This window comes from Coturnix japonica, chromosome 4, assembly GCF_054131305.1.
Source record: "Coturnix japonica strain WE chromosome 4, WE-NBRP24, whole genome shotgun sequence".
In the NCBI taxonomy this organism is placed as follows: Eukaryota; Metazoa; Chordata; class Aves; order Galliformes; family Phasianidae; genus Coturnix; species Coturnix japonica.
Genome location: NC_140666.1, coordinates 24,544,617 through 24,563,917, shown reverse-complemented (window position 1 = coordinate 24,563,917; position 19,301 = coordinate 24,544,617). Strand labels below are relative to the sequence as shown.

At 42.1% G+C, this 19,301-nt stretch overlaps 1 protein-coding gene across 5 annotated transcripts in view; it reads right to left on the bottom strand.

Moving 5' to 3' along the window:
* Positions 1-3,038: 3,038 nt before the first annotated feature.
* IL1RAPL2 (interleukin 1 receptor accessory protein like 2) overlaps positions 3,039-19,301 on the bottom strand; it is a 298,053-nt gene continuing 281,790 nt past the window's right edge. For 2 of the 5 annotated variants that reach the window (XM_015860827.3, XM_015860828.3), the window contains exon 11: positions 10,617-13,463. In XM_015860827.3, the coding sequence (XP_015716313.2) occupies positions 12,766-13,463 (698 nt within the window). In that variant the 3' untranslated portion in view covers positions 10,617-12,765. Of the gene's footprint in view, positions 3,896-4,171; positions 4,230-10,616; positions 13,464-14,724; positions 15,500-19,301 lie in introns of those variants that run through there. The other 3 variants (XM_032444394.2, XM_085546370.1, XM_032444395.2) reach the window with 2 other exon arrangements.

Sequence of the window (19,301 nt, the reverse complement as noted above, 5' to 3'; positions counted from 1 at the left end):
ATCCTCAGCAAACTGAGTTCTTCTCTGTCATGTTGCAAGCCTAACTTATGCGTCAAATTGGGTAATTTTGTGAGGCACATCTTCAGCTGCAAAAAAAAAAGCTTACCTCATTGCTCAAGCCCAGCCATGTATCTGGAGTTCCCAAGCCCCTACTTCTCCTTTCTTAGAGGAAAGAAGAAAAAAAAAAAAGAGTAGAGGAGGATCTGTACTTTAGGAGGCCTCCTCCAGCCCTTTGGAATAGAACCTACCCTCTGTGACCCATCAGACATCTCCAGGAAAGTCTCTCTATTCTCACTCCAATTTCCATTTAGTTCCAAGCTGCTTTTCATCTTGGTACTTTGGCAGCTTTGAACACTGCAAACACGCTTGGATGCCCCAGTGCAGTGCAGAAGCCCTTCAAATCCTCTTATTTTCCTCACGGGAAATGCAATCCTGTCTCTGGGATGTTGCCTAATTTTGTATTTGAGTGTGAGCGAGACTGCTGGATAGGGAAGCTCATATGAGCCTTGAGTAACAGTGTCCTCTTCCAGCATGAACTCATGAATAAGTCCGTGCATTTTCCTGCAGATCCCTGCCAGCCCCATCTACACATCTGCTATCTATCTTTGTGCATTAACACCCAGTGAAGGGTGGTGAATGCCTTGGTATCACATTGTGCTGGGTGTTGTGGCTGCATGAGCAGAAGTCAGATGCTCCCACTTGGCTTTGGTGAGACGGGTTCTTGCTCCAGTTCCACTCTGTGCATTGTGAGAAAGGTGCTGCAGGTTTGGACTCAGTGCAGGGAAGTGGCTCAAACATTTCACAACCAAGGATAAAAGAGCTTACTGTGCCCATCTTGAGCTGAAGCTTATTAAAAGCCCAGTGACTTGATATTTTCTCCCAAGGAGAAAATGGTGGGCACTTCAATTACAAAAGATACAGTGAGAACCAGGTGTTGAACCAGAAGCCAGGCAAAGAACCAAAGCAGGAACAGAGGCTGCATATGTGGACAGATCAGTTGGTTCCCATTTCTGAGTCTTTCTCTAGTTCCTACAGGAGTGCTCAGAGACCCCCAAGGACAATGGCTCCCAGCAACTGCTCCCAAGCTTCCAGCAAGGAGAGCTGGGGATTTCAGCCCGCTTCCTTTTTCACAGCGGCTTAAGTTCTTTATGGAGTTTAGCTCCATAAAGCAATTAAGCACCTTTAAGTCCTTGAGCCCTCATACCTTCTCTGAGCAGTTTGCGTGCCAACCCTGTTCTAAATTGAGTTTGCTTCTCTGGGACCTGAGGTCTGACAGGGCCACGGACAGCAGCTTCCCAGAACCATGCCAGGCACTTTGTTCCAACAGCCTCATTTCTGCTGGCAGATGCTTATGAGTTTGGAAAATGACAGTTTCACCTTTAATTTTGGCTTTCCAAAAGGCCTAGTTCCAGGTCACAAAGTCATAGATGGCCCACGAATACATATGCTTAATCTAGTGAGAGTATGGGAAAAGCAGCTATTTTTCTCTTACACCCAGTGTGGTTGTGTAGACACAATTGATGTGGCCAGCATCACATCCCAGAGAGCAGCAACACCAAGTCCCACCCCAGAGCCAGCCCTGCTTGTCCTTTTTCCTATGGATAAGTCTATTCTAACAGAAGGGAGACACTGGTACAGTCATCTGGTATTTGAATATGAAAACCTATCAAGTCTCCAAATAAGTGTTTTTATTAGAAATATCTTGAAAGATGGAAAACCACATTGTAAGATCCCAAGGGAATACCCATCACCAGTCCCCTTAGTTTCCTATAGGACAAATCTTGCACAAGCATATGCAGTTGCATAGGAAGTGTATAGGTTTGCATGATAAACATAAAATCACCGCACATCTCCTGCTGCAGGTTTCATAGACACTCTTTTTATGCAGTTACCCTACATTGTTACCTCATGCTGAGATGTAGTTGTAACTCCTGCACAGGCTATGCAGCAAGCTGTGACCATGGTGTGGCTCTGTGAGCAGTAGTGGATTAGCAGTCAGTGAACACTGAATCTTCACTGTGACTGAAAACCCCACTGACTGCCCAACTTGCCTCTGTCAGTGGCTTCCCATGATGGGCCCTGTCCCATCATGGCACTGGGTACAGTATGTCATGAGGTTTAATCACAGCCTTAACCAGAAGACCTCCCAGCCTAACATCCCCCCCAAAAGAGGAGTGCCTGTAGCAGTTGCTCCCCACAAATGCAGAGGATATTTCAGACAGTGAGTTTGCCTTCAACCCAAAGCTCCCCAAGGCCTCACAGCTCCTGCTGAAGCCCCCTCAGCACACCTGCCTGTGGCCCAGGCTGCGTGTACCCATCACACAGCCAGGTACTGTCCTAGAGCCTCCAGTACAAGCATCACCCCAGGGCTCACATCATGGCCCACAACAAGCTCTGGTCAGGCAGAGGAACACAGCTGCCAGCAATCTGTACAAAGGGAAAGCCAGCTGTGGCTGGCTGGCACTGAAGCTCTGCTTTTTCCACAAAGCCTTTGTATGGACCCTTTCCTCACAGCTTGAAGAGAGAAGAGGTGTAGAGAGAGTTCCTGTACAACTCAAGGACAACTGGAAAGAAGTTGTGGCTATTGCCAACATTTGCTGTGTGCCCACTTGCTGCATTGCAAGAGGAGCTGCAGCATTGTGCAGCAATGCCCTCTGCTGTGGTCCATCACCCTTCCTCCAGAGCTTTCTGCTCTGTTGGTTCTAAAGCACCCCAGCTGTAGGTGCTTTTATTTATTTTATTTTATTTTATTTTATTTTATTTTATTTTATTTTATTTTATTTTATTTTATTTTATTTTATTTTTTCTCTTTAAAAGCAGAAGAAACCCTAACTAACTTGCAGTTAAACTCTGTCATATTGAACCCTTTTGTTCTTGTCCTCTTGTCTTGTGCTACCCTGTGGAGATCAATCATTCTCCTTGCCCACACATGCCTTACCCCATTTGCTGTGTTCTGTGGGCTGGTGTTGGTCGTGTTTCTGTGAACAGAAGCAGAGGCCCATGCTTGTATTCCCACTTGCTTCTCTCCTTTTGGCTCATTTGATGACTCTCCCATACTGATGCTAGCTGTTTCTTCAGCCATATTTAATCCCCCCTGAGGCCTCCTCCACTTTTTCAGTGCATATGCTGGCATTAAATTGTCTGCTACCCTGTCCTAATTTCCACATTGCAAATACAGGAAGGATAATCATCATTTATATTTTTTCTTTTTTTCTCTCCCCCCCCTTGCTGTGTCCCTTTGCATTGTTTATTCTTCATCAAGATTGGGAGGGCCTGCAAGTCTTTTCATGACTATTATTTTTTCCACATGTCCAAGCTCAAACTGAGAATGAGAGAGTTTCCAAGCCTGATCCTGACTTGGCCAGCATTTCTGTTGCATTTTTCTTTTTAACCTTTTGAGAGCATTTTCTGTCATCCCTCCTCACTTTGCAGCTGTGACGCTGGAGGTGCCAGGGGTGGGTTGGAGCCAGGTGCTGAGACCTACTGCAAGGACACTGCTTAGCAGAGAGGCACCTGAATTTCACTTAGGCTGGAACCTGCTTGCAGCTGGATTCAGGAAGGTGCTGGCCATTACGCTGTCACTTCCGTGAACTTAGGTGCAGCTCTGGGCCCTTTTGATAGGCTTGAAAAGTACTAAATACCTTCTTGATGTGAAATCCAGGTGGGACACTTGGTTTTCTTCTTTGGACAGCAAATTAAAACCACTGGGTAAGAACTAGCATGGGTACAAGACCTGTAGAGTGCAGGTATTTTTTTGTCCTCAGTAGAAGCTGTTGGACCAGAAGCCAGACGCTTGGTGAAAGTGCCATCTTTTAAGCTGCTCAGATTAGTGGGAAAATCCTTATTCAGAGGAATTGGGTACAGATCCCCAGGGGCTGCATTGCCTCGAATCTGGCTGTAGAGTAGTACAAATTACAGCAGAATATCATCATTAATTTCAGCTGTCCTGTTCTGGCAAATTATCATTCATCTCCCAAAATGGATATCTCAGCAGGAGACCTTTATTTTTTACGTCTTAGCGTAAAAAATTCCCACCGGTACCTCCCTCTCAATTAGCAGCCTTTGATTTCTCTGGGGAAGTCGATCTTAGATGTAGTGCTGTGACTTATGCCTGACTAACAGCACCAAGACCAGACACAGCACCAGGACACTTTTACATTCCAATACGTACCTGCCATCTCTCACCAAGGCCTTGCCTGCCTGCTCAGCAGTTAGTCACTTCCTCCAGCCTGTGGGGAAAAGAGCAAAATTGAAAAGGTTTTGCTGTGTTCCCACAAAGCACACTGCTAGTGCGCCAAATCTCTGCTGTTCTGTATGCAAAGCGCACAGGGTTCATCTCACACCTGACCTCAGTGTCATTACAGTCTTTGCCTGACTGGGGGCTTCACTAGCACCTTACCTGGAATTATGTCCCTGGATTAGCCAAATGCTATAAAATGTAATTTGCAATTGTTACAGTGAGCTCTGCTGTGATGTGTGGCTGTTCACCTGAGCTTGGCTTGCCTCAATTGATTTGTGGAAAAATGCCTTCCACATCACCATTTGTGACTGCTATTTAAGAAGCTTAAATATTAAAATAGTCTTGAGGAGGTTTCCTGGGGATGCTTTAGACTAATTTTGATGTCACATCTTTGCCGTCAGTGCAGTTCAGTCTTAGAGCTTGCACTCACCTCTTGCTGAGCAAAGAGAAAAGGCAGCCAAGGGAGAGGCCCAGGCCCATGCACTGGAAGCTACCCCAGACCCAGCACTGCCACACCAGAAGCAGCCATCACATGGTGCAGCCTGAAGCAAGCGCTGGCATTCCACGGGGACATATGGCTTCATCCCATCCTACCCACACCTATCTTGGCTTCTGCTGCGGCCCACCCAAACCACAGCTCCTTCCTTGGGCTCTCCTGGGGACAGATCGTGCTTTACAGTCTTACTGTAAAATAACAAGAAGCAGGCTTCTAAAATCAGGAAGTTTCTCCAAGAGTCTTCTGTGCTTTTACTGTAATTGTTCCATATGCTCCTCTGACAATTCCTGTGACCTCACCTCCACCCTCCAAAAAAAAAACAAAAAGAAAGAAAGAAAAGGCAACTCCCACCATCCCTGAGACTCAGCAGAGCCCTCTGCATATTAAAGGAGAAGTAGAGGCTGCCAGCTCCAAATCTGGAACTCTTCTCTTACATGCTTGTTAACCCTCGGGGTACAATGGATGAGAATTACTCTCTTGCAACATTTGCTTGGCTGCCAAAACGGAAAAATGATCAGCAGCTCAAAGGTTGCACTGCTGTATTTTGCAAGAGAAGTCCTTGTCATGGGCTGCCACCGTTCTGCTGCCTGGAAGCAACACTGCCCAGTCCTGGCACTTGTGGTCACAGAGTTCCTCTGCTGCCCTGCAGACACATGCCCTCTCCTGCTCCCAGTGAAGGAGTCTCCCACCTCCAAGCTTAACAAGCCCAGTTCCCTCAACCTGTCTTCATAGGAGAGGTGCTGCAGCCCTCTGATCATCTTAGTGACCCTCCACTGGACCTGCTCCAAGAGCTCCATGTCTTTCTTGTGTTGAGGGCCCCAGGCCTGGACACAGAACTAACAGAACTCTGCACCACTGCAGCTACCATTGAAATTTTAGTCCTCTCCATTCCCACCAGTGACCGTTCCAAGCACACCTACCATTTGAAAGTGAAGTGCTGCTGTGGGCCCAGACACAGCCATACCTGTGCAGGTGTAAGCATTATGTAAGGAGAAATTGTTCAGAAGGGTGACTGAAAACTTCCGGCCCTGGACTGAAGCGGGCTCTCAGGCTGGCACTACCATATGACAGATGCTGACTCTGTTCATTATGTTGATGGGTGTCAGCAATAAAGTCTGAACTTTGTTCAGATTTTCCCTGAGATTGGCAGTGAGGAGCCACAGCTCTGAGCTGGGTTACAGGCTGGTTGTTAGGTATAAATTATCTGTCAGTTCCATTTTTTCCCCACCATCTCTTTTTGCCAATAATTTGTTACAACAGAGTTTTCCTGTCATCTCATCTTCTTGTCAGCCCATGTCCTTGCAAAACCACTTTGTTGCCAGTGATTAGCTTCTGTCTTGTCATCTCTTTGTAGCAAGCTGCTGATCCCAAAGGAAGTGTCCCAGTCAGCTCCAGGAGATCCCTTCTGTGTTCTCCAAAATGTGCAACCCACGTACAGGACATTTGGAAGCTATTCATGCAGACTGGAATAATCTGTTTTCTTTCTGTTGGTTGAGAGAAGATGTGGCCACAGAACCAGGCTGGGGCAATTCCATCTAGTCCAGGGAATGTTATCTGCTGCTATCTTGCGACTGGTTGATGGGGCATGACCCCACCTCTGCCTATGGCTTTTGGTAGGATCTTAGGCTAAATGGATCCTTGACCCTGTTTGTCATTTGCTAAAGAGAGGATGAAAAGATTTCCCTAGCCCAGTTAGGTGTTAGATTGATTTATGATCATAAAGCCTTTGATATCTTTTAATCAAGGAGCTGTTAAGGACTTTAAAAGTTGTTATTATTTGTGGAGTAGACGCTAATTTTCTCTGCACAGTCTACAAGGAATTCAGACTCTAATGTTATCTGGGGAGTAGGTATTAAATGCTCCCTCCTATGTGCTGGCAGAAGTTACCTTTAAGCCATATACACATTCTGATCAGAGTACATTGTACTTTAAAAGCTTCTTCACATCTCATTACGACTTCTCGAGTTCTCTCATAAGAGGCAAATTTATATTAAGTGTAGGTCTACGTCAGGGTCTGGATTTCTCAGGAAAATGTCTTGGTAGTAAAGACAAAGCCCCTGACACTACCAGCATGAGAATCATTAGTGCTCTCCTCCACATAAATCCCAGAGCCATGATCAGAATCTCAAATAATTTGAGTTTAAATAGAAATGAGAAGCACGGTTCTTCCTCTGACAACTCTCATTTCCACTCTGCCTTGCCTACATTGCTTCACTAAAAGAGGCTGCCAGGGACTTTGCAAATCCCTCTCTATAGCAGTCTTTAGAGGTGTGTTGTTCTCTAGTCATCAGCCAGCAAAACACCTGAGCCCATCCTGTCATGCGTAAGCACAGTGGCTACCCCAATGAACTCAGGTGCAGTCCTGCTGGCCCATTAGCTCTAATGGATTCAGTGGTAGCTGTTGTTGCTCACACTTCAGCAACCCACCTGCAGACAGGAAAATATTTATCACCCACTGCTTTGTAAAAAGGAATTATTTTACGGAATTGAAAGAAATAGCAAAACTCATCTAATCAAAAATACATTGTTTTCTTTTTGTGTTTGTTCTGAAGAGAAAGCTCTTAAAACCTTGCAAAGCCAATTACACTCTATCAAAATGAATTACAGGGTGTGTTTATAGAATACCTACCATGAGAGTCTGGCTCAGCTTGACAAAGTGTACTTTTATTATTTATTTGTTTTTCTGCTTGGCCTATAGCTGAACAATGATATTGTAATGAAGCAAAAATGCTGACAGGTCATGTTTTGCTTCTATTGGCAGTGCTGCTGGTTTAGATTTAAATGACAAAAACCCTGGCAAAGCTCAGGAACTTTTACTTCATAGTTCTTTCCTTCAGACCGTGTTGTATACCTCTCTGGAGCAGCCTTATTAACCTCTGTATTTCTCCGGCAGCACTGAAATGATCAAATGTCTTTCTGTGGTAAGCAATGTAAGCAATGCAAAGCTGTCCCCCGCTCACCACCCCAAACACATCATGCCATTTCTTTGGGGAAGCAAAGTACATTTCAGCAACAAGAAAGTGTGAATCAACATTGTTCTTTTGTGTTTCCCCAGACGTGACATGCCATCACGATCCATTTTCAGATTTTTATTTCCTCCTTTAGCATACAGCATATTTCAAAATCCCATGTTTTTAACACATGCTGTGCTCACTGGGGCCAGAAAGGAACAGTTTCAGTCACTATTACTTATGAAGTTTAAAAACCTTAAATACTTTCAAGACGTGGGGCACGGTACTTTAATATATTTGCAGTACAGACTTCCCAGCCATAGGAGCCATGGCACAACACAACCTGTGCCCCGTATGCTGCTTACCAGAGGTGACTGAACAGCAGCGTTGGCATCGCGTGTGAGCTCCAAAGCCACAGGAGCAGCAGGAAGCACAGATTTCTACTTTGTGGGGAATTTCCGCACACAGAAAACAGAAGGGGTTTTTGTGTGTGTGTATGTGTGGAATACACCAAGAAAATTTGCTGTCTGACGGGAAATGACAGTTTAATTTTAAAAGGATCAAATCAAGAGTTCTGAAGCAAGCGAGCTGGCAAAAAATGGTATTGTTCAAGGGGAACTTTGCCCGGTGACCACTGAATAGTGGACAAACATGAAGTGTTAATGCAAGGGTTGTCATTGCGCTGTGCTGAATTGGCATTTCTGCCTGCAAAACATTTGGACTCTGTGACCACTCTTTTATTCCTCTCCCTTCTTCACGCTCTGTGCTCTCTTTATCTTCCAGTCACTCTGCAGCCCAAGCATGAACCTTGAAATGGGACAAGATGCACAAAATGCTGCATGGAGGATGAGGCTTCCTGCAGATTGCACTGCTCATCACCAGAAAGCCCCCAGATGCCCCAGCAGGACACAAGAGACATTGCTCCCAACTGCCACTGAGCTTCCAGGGCAATGTCACTACCAAGCTGGTGAGCACCAAGGGCTGCCTGTCCTGTACCCAGGATGGGAAGACTTGCCAGCCACTCTGCCACAGCACTTAAATCTATTCAGGAACCAAAATCAGACAAGCTGCTGTAAGGATCTTCATAAGGGTATAATTCTAGAAGTGCTTAAATACCATTATTTCAGGTGCCGGTCTATGAACCAGCCTTCAAAGCCCCACACAGTAAAGTATTTCTCACCAAATAAAGGGGAATTTAAGTATGTCCTTATGAATTTGCATGAATTAAGTCTGCTGAATCAAAAGAAGCTACTGAGAGTGGAGTACAAGTCCTTAAGAACCACACGGGTTTCATTCTAAAAGTATCTGTTATTTATTCGCATGTCCTTATCTTGTTTATAACAAAGAAATGAACTAAATTCCTTTCCCAAGGCTGGACAGTGCTGGAGCACATCCGCAGCAAACATGGACAAAAATAAGCTTCATTTGAGACAGAGTAAATAAACAAATGCTTATTAGTCTCTTGACTTCTCTCTGGCCCTTTGGTCTTTATTCCCCTGAACATGGTAAAAGTACAGCTTGGCTTTATAGCCTTGCTCTGGGTCTACTGCATTTGGTGGAACTGTTTCTGTTAGACTGGAGGGTTTTTGCAGCAGGCTTTGCAGACAGAAGATGGCAATATGTTAATACAGCTTTCTCATTCAGTGTCTAGAGAATGGATTATTAGAACATTGGCTCAGCAGTCAGTCCTATTCCTGCACCCCCCTCCACGACTGCCAATCTTCACTCTCCCTTGTTACTAACATCAAAATTACCCTGCCTTCTCTCTGAATGTTCTTTAGGAGTATAAAATCTGTAGTCTGAATAGGTTTTCAATTTCTATCTGATTTCTATATACAACCTTCAAACCATAATTGCTTCCGAAGCACATCACACACAAAGGTAGGTAAGTAACCAAAGAAATATGATAACCAAAGCACTTGAAATGAACGTGCCCCAGATCAGAAGCTGTGCATGGCTGCAGGAAGAATCTTTACTGCTTCTGCACTTGCCTGGCTGTCCCACAGGCTGCCATAGAGGTCTACAGGCTGTGGGTGGCAGGGGCTGCACAGCCATGTGAGCAGGATGCAGCCACAAGCACTGCCAAAGGAGAGCCCTGGCTTCATCCCCAGATCTCCAGCTGAATAAGTATGAGGCTTTAGTGAGACACAGGAAAGCAGAATGCCCTTCTATTTCAGCTAATGAAGTTTGTAGGAACGAGCAAATTGTTTTGGCATCCCTGGCCCTGATCCAGCTGCAAGGCAGCCGCAGCACGATGCTCATGGACACACAGTGGGACAGACCCCTGGCCTCTGTACCACCCAGGTCCCACTGAAACATGCACTTCACTGCTTGGCAGGGTTTTTTCCAGCCTCTTCATCACTACCTGTAGTGATGTTTGATCTCTGGCAGTGCTACATGAAGCTGAGACAACAGAGGCCTCCTGAGCTCAAGTCTCTTCCCCGCACTGAAAGCAGAGGGGTACAGGCAGTTCTGATTTATGTATATATTGTCATCGTACTCAATACACACTCTGAAATCTTAAAGCAGATTGTGACTTGTCATCTATAACTAAAATATATCGATACACAGACACACAGTGTGCTTTGCAAAATGACAGAAAAACTGTTCTTTTCATGTTACTTCAATACAAACATGACTGCATTTTGCTTTTGAATAGCTACTGCTCTAAGAGTAAGCCATCAAGTAAATGAATTTGCTACCCATATCTAATCATTGTAAGTAAAAGAAGCAGACCAATCTGCATGTGGATTTTTCTTTTTTTCTTTTTTTTTTTTTTTTCACTTTGCATGCTTAATACAGAACTAGCAGGTTTGAAATCTCACTCAGCATTCTATGTGAGTTAACCGGATTCTGAAGTAAAGTGGAAAGGGAAATGATGAAAAGTACAGCTTTTCATTTAAACATACGCAGCTCTCTTCATGCAGGGTTTGCTTTACTGTTTTTTTTTTTTTCTTTTTCAAAATTACATTTTGCATTAAAGGACACAGCCAGTGTAAACACAGTCCGTAACACTTATAAAACAGTGCAAATTTCATAGATTTCTGGGAGGAGGTTGAAATACAGATATTTATAATGGAGGTAAAATCACTTTCTCGGTAGAAAAATAAGTATATTAAACACCTATCTATATGTTCTGAACTTCACAAAAGAGCAAGTTTATAGTCCTATACTGTGTAATAAATTCATATCTTTCCTAGAGAACCGTTGCGGTGTTAGTGTCAAACGCATAATGACAATACTGGAAAAAGCAACAAGAGAACCGTATTCTTCAGAACCTAAGGAGAAGTTTACAGATAATAACTTATGTAAGAGGGCACAGAATAAAGCACTGGGGAAAGAAGCAATGGAAAAGTGTCAACCTCTATGAATTATTGCATGTTTAAGATCGTTCTCATGGCCTCTAGGCCAATTCTGGATACTTCTAAGTCTTGTGTCAGTGTTTGTTTTCACTTTGACTGTAGGGCACAATTTAGAAAACACTGATAAACATTAAGGATCTACTGAACTTGTTTGCTGATGGAATGACAGGCAGCTGAGTGCAGAGTGCTAACTTTTATCCATGCAATCAAAGAGGACAATGCAAAAAAACATACTGAGATACAGGCAAGATTGCTTGCCTTAAAAACATTTTTGGGGACTTGCTTCAGCAGATCTTACTGAGACAAAACTCTCATTCCTACTGTGTTTTCATTAAAGCTGTGTCAAAGGCTTCTGCCTTTGTTATTTAGAGCTTTTTCCATGAGTACGGCTGTCTTCATGGTCTGCCTGGAACCTGTGATCAGCTGGGTCTGGAAATCCTCATGAAACATTCTTGTCTGAACAAAACTCAGACTCAGTGCTTTCCGTGGAAGATAAATGAGAGTGTCCTCATTTGACTGATGGGATCGTGTATATAAGAAATGGAAGAAATGCAAGACTTTACCAGCTTCTTAAAAATATCACTTTTCACTAGTTGCTCAGAGTGAAAATATTCCTGCTTCAGACATATTTTAAAAGCACATAAACTGTCAGGTAGATAGAGAGAGAACTGCCTCAGGTCATTATCACTGCATTTGAAGTCAGTTTAGTAGTAAACCTGGATAATTCAGCACTTCATCTCTGAATATTGCTGTGGTAATGATTTTCTATTGCTGATGTTTTCAGGAAAGAAAAAAAAAAAAAGGTTAATTTGAAATTTTAACTGTTGATTTTGGCAAAAAATACTATGTAAAATTACACTGCCTTTCTACAAATCTTAAAACAGCTCAGGAGATCTTAAGAAATTTCGAATCAGTGAACTCACTGACAGACAAATTTATACTTAAATCAGTTCTTTTAAAATGTCATTAAAACCCTGCAAAAATAAGTCTGAAATAATCTATTAACTACAGAAAAAAATTGTTTTAGATCCTGCTAAATACCTTCCAATACCTTAAGAAGTTGTTGAACAAAACCACATTGCTAAGCAGCCACTGGGAATGCAACGTGTCTCAACAAACGAAGAGGTGCTGATGCAAGCAGGTGATTTATTCTTTATTAAGTGTTACTATGCACTTTATTGATAAAGCTTCATCTGCATTGTTTCAGCTTAAATGCATCTGAGAGAGAACGATACCGGGAAGACTTCCTCCTCCTTCCTATTGAGAACGATTCACCCCTCGTGGTCTGTGCAGGAGATAATTTTTGTAGCATGATATCATACTGGAATTTCAAACCATACTGAAGTTTATATGAAAAACCCGACAACTTCAGTGCATTTGAAATACTATTACATAGATACGAATGCTGGAGATCACATACAGCAAACTGTTATCCATCCTTAACCGTAGAGTGGTGGGATGTGCTTTTTCTCTCCCCCTTTTTTAAAGAAGCAATCAAGCTGTACATTAAAAGACAGGAAGGACATTGCCGACTTACAAAAGAATGCCCTCTTTGTCAGTAATTTGTAAATGTAAACAAAAAAGTTCAAGTAGAAAAGCAAATAAGTGTGCCGCTGCTTCAAATATGATTTGACGCCCCATGGGGTTGGGGCAAAGTTCTTTAAAAATGTGTCTTCATGGCAGTCATGAAGCATCTCAAAAGTGTCCTGATCTTCACTACCAGATATCACTGGTGAAGCTAAGCTCCCTTGCTGATAAAGGTAGCAATGGGTTGTTCCTGTGAAACTCCTGGGAATCCTTCATGGTATTGTTAAGAGGTAGCTGTCCGTTTAGTAGTGTCAAAGGTATGTTACAGTATGTATGATGGTTGCTTATGGAAGCTATTGGCAATGTTGCTGCTGACACATCATATTCGTATCCTCTGCAATAATGTCTCATTTGCACAGAATCTGCTTGATGGCAATCAGTTAGGTCAGCCCGCGATTCTACCAACGTGGCAGAAGTGCCTGTGACGGCAAGAGAGGGTACAGTCTGGAGGTCTCCAAAAAGGCCCTGCTCCGCGGAATCCAGGACCTGACGCCGAGACACCACCTCCTTTTTCTTCCCTGGCATTTCAAAGACTAGGCGCTTCCAAAATTTAGAATTCAGTTTGCTGCTTTTTGGTCCTTTCCACTTGACCACTGAGAGAAGTTTGATGGTGTGCTTTAAAGATTCCACTTCATGATAATTCACTTTCCCTTTTAATTCAGTACACTCAATCAAAATAACTTTGATTTCTCCACTGACTAGCATGTTATGGAGTCTGTTTTCCATCTCAAAAATACTCCATCCTCTCCTGAGAATATAGTCTGGAGTTAACACGATAATGAGTCTTCTGCTTTGCTCAACACATCTTGTGAGATCTTCAATGTAGGCTACAAATTATAGAAAGAGAGAAAGAGTAAAGGATAAAGACGACTATTGTATCAAAACATCAGGCTTGCAATTAAGTTTAGCAAAATCCTACAGCTCACTGATCCACCCCACTTAAGACAAGGGGCACTTCACGATATACTCCAACAGAAATAGGATTGTGTATCACAACACGCTTCTATTAATAGGATACAAAGAGAAAATGCCTTAATAACATCCTCAGTCCTTAACTGTTTTTCTCTGCTCATCTCAACAGAATGACATTTCCAGAATCTCCTCACTGTGTAGATGCTTTAGTGACTAAAAATACACAGTTCACTTACTGAGATATTCTAGGTCAAGATCAATGTAATACTCGTGTAAATTTTAACATTAAACTGGTTATGATTAAAGTCACATTGAGGGAAGCACACTCTGGGAAGCAGTTCTTGTGTTTCGGATGGAAGGACATGAGGATGCTGTGGAGTGGGGTGTGGAAACTGTAACTAGCAAGAGCTCAAAAAGAAATCAACCCTGAACACATGCAGAAATTGTGCTATTGCATAGAAGCAGCAAGGTAGCTCTTTCTTCTTTGAGTACTGGCCACAAAAACACAAAGAGCATTTCTTTGTCGCCCAACAGTCTGTTTTAATTTGGCAAACCTGTGCTTCTATGTACCCTAAGGTATTAACAGAAACTTCACAAGTGATGGGAACAAAAGGAAAATTTAAGCATATTCGATGTGTTTATTTGCTCAGACATCAGTGACAAAGAAAATAATAGCATTCTTCTTTTATTCATGCGCACCAAGTAGTTGTGAACGATCGGTGTAAACAGAAATACCAGCCCCCTCATCAGCTCCGTGGTGTCAGCTTACTGACCTACAAAATATTCTTGAAGTTGGACTTGGGGTTTAGATCTAAAGTTTTATTTCTCCAGGGAGGGTAGCAAATGATGCCAATTGTATTCTTCTGACATGGAACAGGATGGGAAAGAGATCTACTTACAGACCTGATCCAAAACCCGTACAAATGACCAAACTTCACCACATTTCTGAGGGTTTTGGGTCAATACCAGAAAAATGAAGATAATTAAAAAAAACCAAACAACTCAGATCAGGAAAGTGTTGGCTGGTTGCACAGCATTGTGATTGCAAGCTTAGAGACGTGATAAAACCACTATTTTTTCTTTATAACTATGTGACCCTCTTGAGCATGCTACTCAGAATGTGCTGTTTGACAACAGAGAAGCATGTGTTAAAAATGAAGACCTGGACACAAGAGCTGCACAGAACAGATCTTTACTCAGCACAGGGCAGGGCCTCTCTTACACACACTGCCCTCTAGCAGAAACAATGATTACAAATAACATCATTAATCAACATCTGTTACTGCAAGACTCATTTTTATAGTCTCAGGCACCATACCGCAGCAAGCTTATTCACACCACTTCCAGTAAAGCAAATAGCTACAAAATAGGCCAACAGGAACATTCTAAAATAGCTTAGAGACTGAAGGCATAGTTAGCATCAAATCTGCCTTTACTAATGTTTTATTCCACCACTTAGCAGCACGAAGAATTTCTTTCACAAACGGGAAAAAAAGAGGCAATTTTAAACATCCCACAGACAGACAAGAATTTAAGACATACAAATACATTACAAATCTCTACGCGACAATCCTGACTTTTAGTTAACGTTTTATGACTCTGAAATCATGCAGCATTTACAGTTATTTGAGTCTTTTTTTTTTTTTTCCTCTTAAAATACTATATGAGGAAAACCTCCACATTGCTCTGTGTAAAATAGTTACTCATTAATGAAAAAATGCCAACATTAAGATCCACGGGAGAGGCAGTGGAGAGGGGAGAGAATCAGCAACAATAAGAAAATGATAAGCAGAACTGGTGAAACAAAACTTAAGGAAAGGTAGAAATGTTCAATACAATGGAAAGAGATTATCCCAATGTATCAACAGCTCAGACTCTTCATTTTCTTCCTTTCTTTCTGCTCCCAAAAAGAAAGAATTTAGGTGGGAAGCTTCATCATTAGAGGTTGAATCTGCAAGATACAGTAAAACAACATGCTATCATGCATCTTTCCTGAGACACATTTACCCCTCCTCCAAAAAACTCAGAACACTGCTATGTACAAGACAGATCCCAGCAGGACAAAATACCATTCAGTACGACATATCCAGGTTAGAGCTAAGCACAGCCACGCATATCCTATATGCAACCAATTAAAAAAAGAAAGTCACTTCCCTTTCGTATCTTCAAATATCCAGCAGCAACAATTTCAATGGAAACAATCCCTCCATTATTCATTACATCATTTCAATCAAAAACTCACCAGACTTTGCTTTAGTTGAAGAGGAAATTAGGTGAGAAGATGACAGGAAAAATTCCCTATTTTCACAGGTGGACACTTCTCCCCTCTGTGCCTCTCCCCTGCTTAGGTGTGCCCAGTTTACTTGATGGATGTTGAAACAATTTAGAACTCTTTCTACAAACAACTGAATAGAAACCAAATGGCCACCAGGTGCTCCTGCAAAGTCCAAGTTGCAGCGGGTTCAATAACAGACACAGCAAATGATCAGGGGTCTACTGGTGCAATGAAGATGAAATACACTGTATTACAGAAAAATGGAAACCAAGATGAAAAGTAAATGCATTTTCCAGCCATCTGGCCCAGAATCATTGTATACCCTCAGTAACTTCAGCCTGAGACTACAACTAAAGTCAAGTGACAGCTTCTCTGGAACATGTGGTTCCACTGGGGAAACTCTACAGCATGTCCAACATGTACATCAAACATTTCTGCAAGGAAAAGCAAAGGACTGATTCTTGTCTTTCTGTGGGAATTCACACCTTATTTTCTTCAGTGGGACAAAACTGATGGTGTAAATCGTGGAGTTGCTAAATCATCCTTCACTTCCAAATTAGACTCTGCTCCAAAAACTGTAGGTTGAGTTATATTGCAATGTGGGATGGAGAAAAAGAGTTGATTCTGTCCTTCCAGCGAGATAAAAAGTAATTGTTAGGCAATGGCTGTTTCACTTTAAGGAAGAAGTTAAGAAAGGACTTCAGGATTCATATCACCTACCACCATCAACTGCAAGACTCGAGACAAACATACTCCCACCAGGTAAATCCCATCTCATTAAGACTTCATTTTTGTCAAAGGAAGCGTCAACTTCAATGACACTTCATTGTGAAGAGAGAAAAAAAGATCTTCAAAAAATCAGTATGGAATAATTAGCTTTCGTTTCCCAAAATCATATTTTATCATAAACTTTAATATAAGAATAAAACACCAGAACCAGAATTAACCTACTTGATTTTAATGGAGAACACCTAAATCATTTAAACCTTTTTCTAACCATTTTTTTTCCTCCTTTCCTTAAAATACCATTTTGCAATATTTTGCCAAACTGGTTTTCATAATGTTAGCATTCCTCACAGGCCAAAAAAACCTTGGGTAGCTGTATCAGTAACTTATTTGCATCACATATAGTGTGATGTCCAAGGAAGTATGAACACAAAATTTCACACCCATAAACAATCATGTTTTTTTGCATGATTACCCTCATTAATGAAGGTAAACAACTGGACAGCAAATACACACACACTGGACACTCAACATGTAGTGATGTTGATCTGTAGTTTGGAGCACTGAATTCCAAGATATGCATCCAACTTGCAAGAATGTAATTATGCATAATTGCCTACTGAATCTTGAATGAGCTACACTAACCACAGGCTGAAAGTAAACCCAGACAACCAAATATGCAAACAGTCCAAGATCAAGAAAACAAATGAACACCATGGACACAGAGTTGCTTACACAAAGAAAAGTCTGACCAACTAGACTCAGATGATCTTCAGAAGCAGTTGAGAGAGAAGGAAAAGAAAAGCAATTATGTCATGTTTTATGTATGTTTTTAACAAGGATAGTCTGCAGCACCACAAAGACCAAAGAGTATGCACCATCAACCATGCTGGCTTGTTCCTAGTGCTCTGAAAACAACCTATGTTCATGCATTTGGCAACATGACTATTAACTGAGTAAGAATTATTTATGGAAGAATAATTCAAGCCTAGCTTCTTGACTGAATATTTCCCAAACCCTAACTTGGGTTACTTTAATACAACAAAAATAATTAAACCTTGCCATTCCTATTTCAAACAAATTTTATGTTTGTTGTTTATGTTAGCCCCGGCCAGAACAGCAATGCAGTTGGTGCTGCTGAAACACAGGTAAGAGTGACAGCCCTGCCCCAAAGAGAGCATAATCCCATATAAGCTAAGGGATGGCTCATGAGTACAGTGCAAAGAAGCAAATAACACAGATCAGCTTGACACGCAACCCTCTCAGTGCTAAGGACAAGGAAAAGAAGAATAGCAGCAGCAATGTCTCCTTGCAGGCTGAGGTGAAGTTGGTGATTTTGATGATACTGCTATGGTGATGGATGTTGGAATCCAATTTCTGGATATTTAGAATCAAAAGTTTGTAGAATCTCACAGGACAGAAGTGGGATCTGGGGATCTCCAGGTCAATCCTCTGTCCAATCCAGGAACAGATAAGATTGTTCATGGCCTTCCTTGTCCAATAAAATTCTGAAGATCTCCAAGGATGGAGGTTTCTTCTCTCTCCAGTGACTCTGGGTACTGTTCTGGTGTCTGATCACCCTCATGGCAAGGAAAAAATTTCCAAATATTTAATTGGAATTTTCACTGTTACAACTTATCTCTTATTTAACAACTGTGCATCTCTGAGAAGAGCCTGGCTCCATCTTCTCTGTGCGTTCCATCAGAAAGAGAACAATAAGATTCTCCCTTGGTTTTATCTTTGTTGGTCTTTCCTTCAAGAAATACAGCTCCTTCAGCATCTCCTCTTACACTGTGTGTTCCAGCTTCCTGATCACCCTGATGGCCTTCAGAAGACCAGTGTGGCCAGTATGTCTTGGCCGATTCTAAAGAGGGGTGGGGAGTTCATATTTATTCCACTTTTAACTGCCATTCCTCTGTATTTCATTTTTACATGCTTGCCATTAACTGTAATACAAGCAGACAACAACGGACTTGTGAAAGGACTTTGTGGTGCTGAGCACTCTATTTCCATTCCACATAAGTGGTGCCACATGCCTAATGAACGCTCCTTGGGAACCCCAGGCACACTGTCCATGTGCGTTTTCTTCATCCAGAAGAATCGGGATCACCAGGTAAAAAACAAACAAACAACACAACAACAAAAAAACCACAAAAACAAAACAAAACCAAACAAACAAAAAAAATCCAACAACCAACAAAAGAAAACCCAACATCTCATTTTCCATTAAAAGTGGATTTTCATTTCCAGTGCCTGATCTCTATACCCTGGACTGAGCTGGAGCAAATTGATGGTGTGTTTCCAATCCTGCCAACATCAAATATAAGTATGCTTAGAAAGCAACTAGATGATGCTCTAATAGATTTGTGTTGCTGGAATTAAAAATACAGATTCACAGTCTTGACCTCTTTACTTTCTGAGTTTAAAATAATTTGTAGAAACTACAGGAGAAAAGTATCTTTCTCTGATGGAGACCCAGTTTTAGAAGAGCCGAGTGCAAATATATCATTCTCTTCATAGAAACATCATCCTTTGTGAGACAGAAAGGAGCTGGATCCTTTCTCTCAGACAACACCAAGAGTGACTTCAAAGGTCCTGTTTGGCCATTGCAAGGTGGGCAGCACTGAGGCCCTCAGTGTCCTTCCCAGAAGTTCTGCTGATAGGACCAAACAGCTCTGCAGGAATAGCAGTTGTATTCCAGCTTTGTAGGACACAGAAGCAAATGCCTACTGCAAATGTGATGCACTTCCAA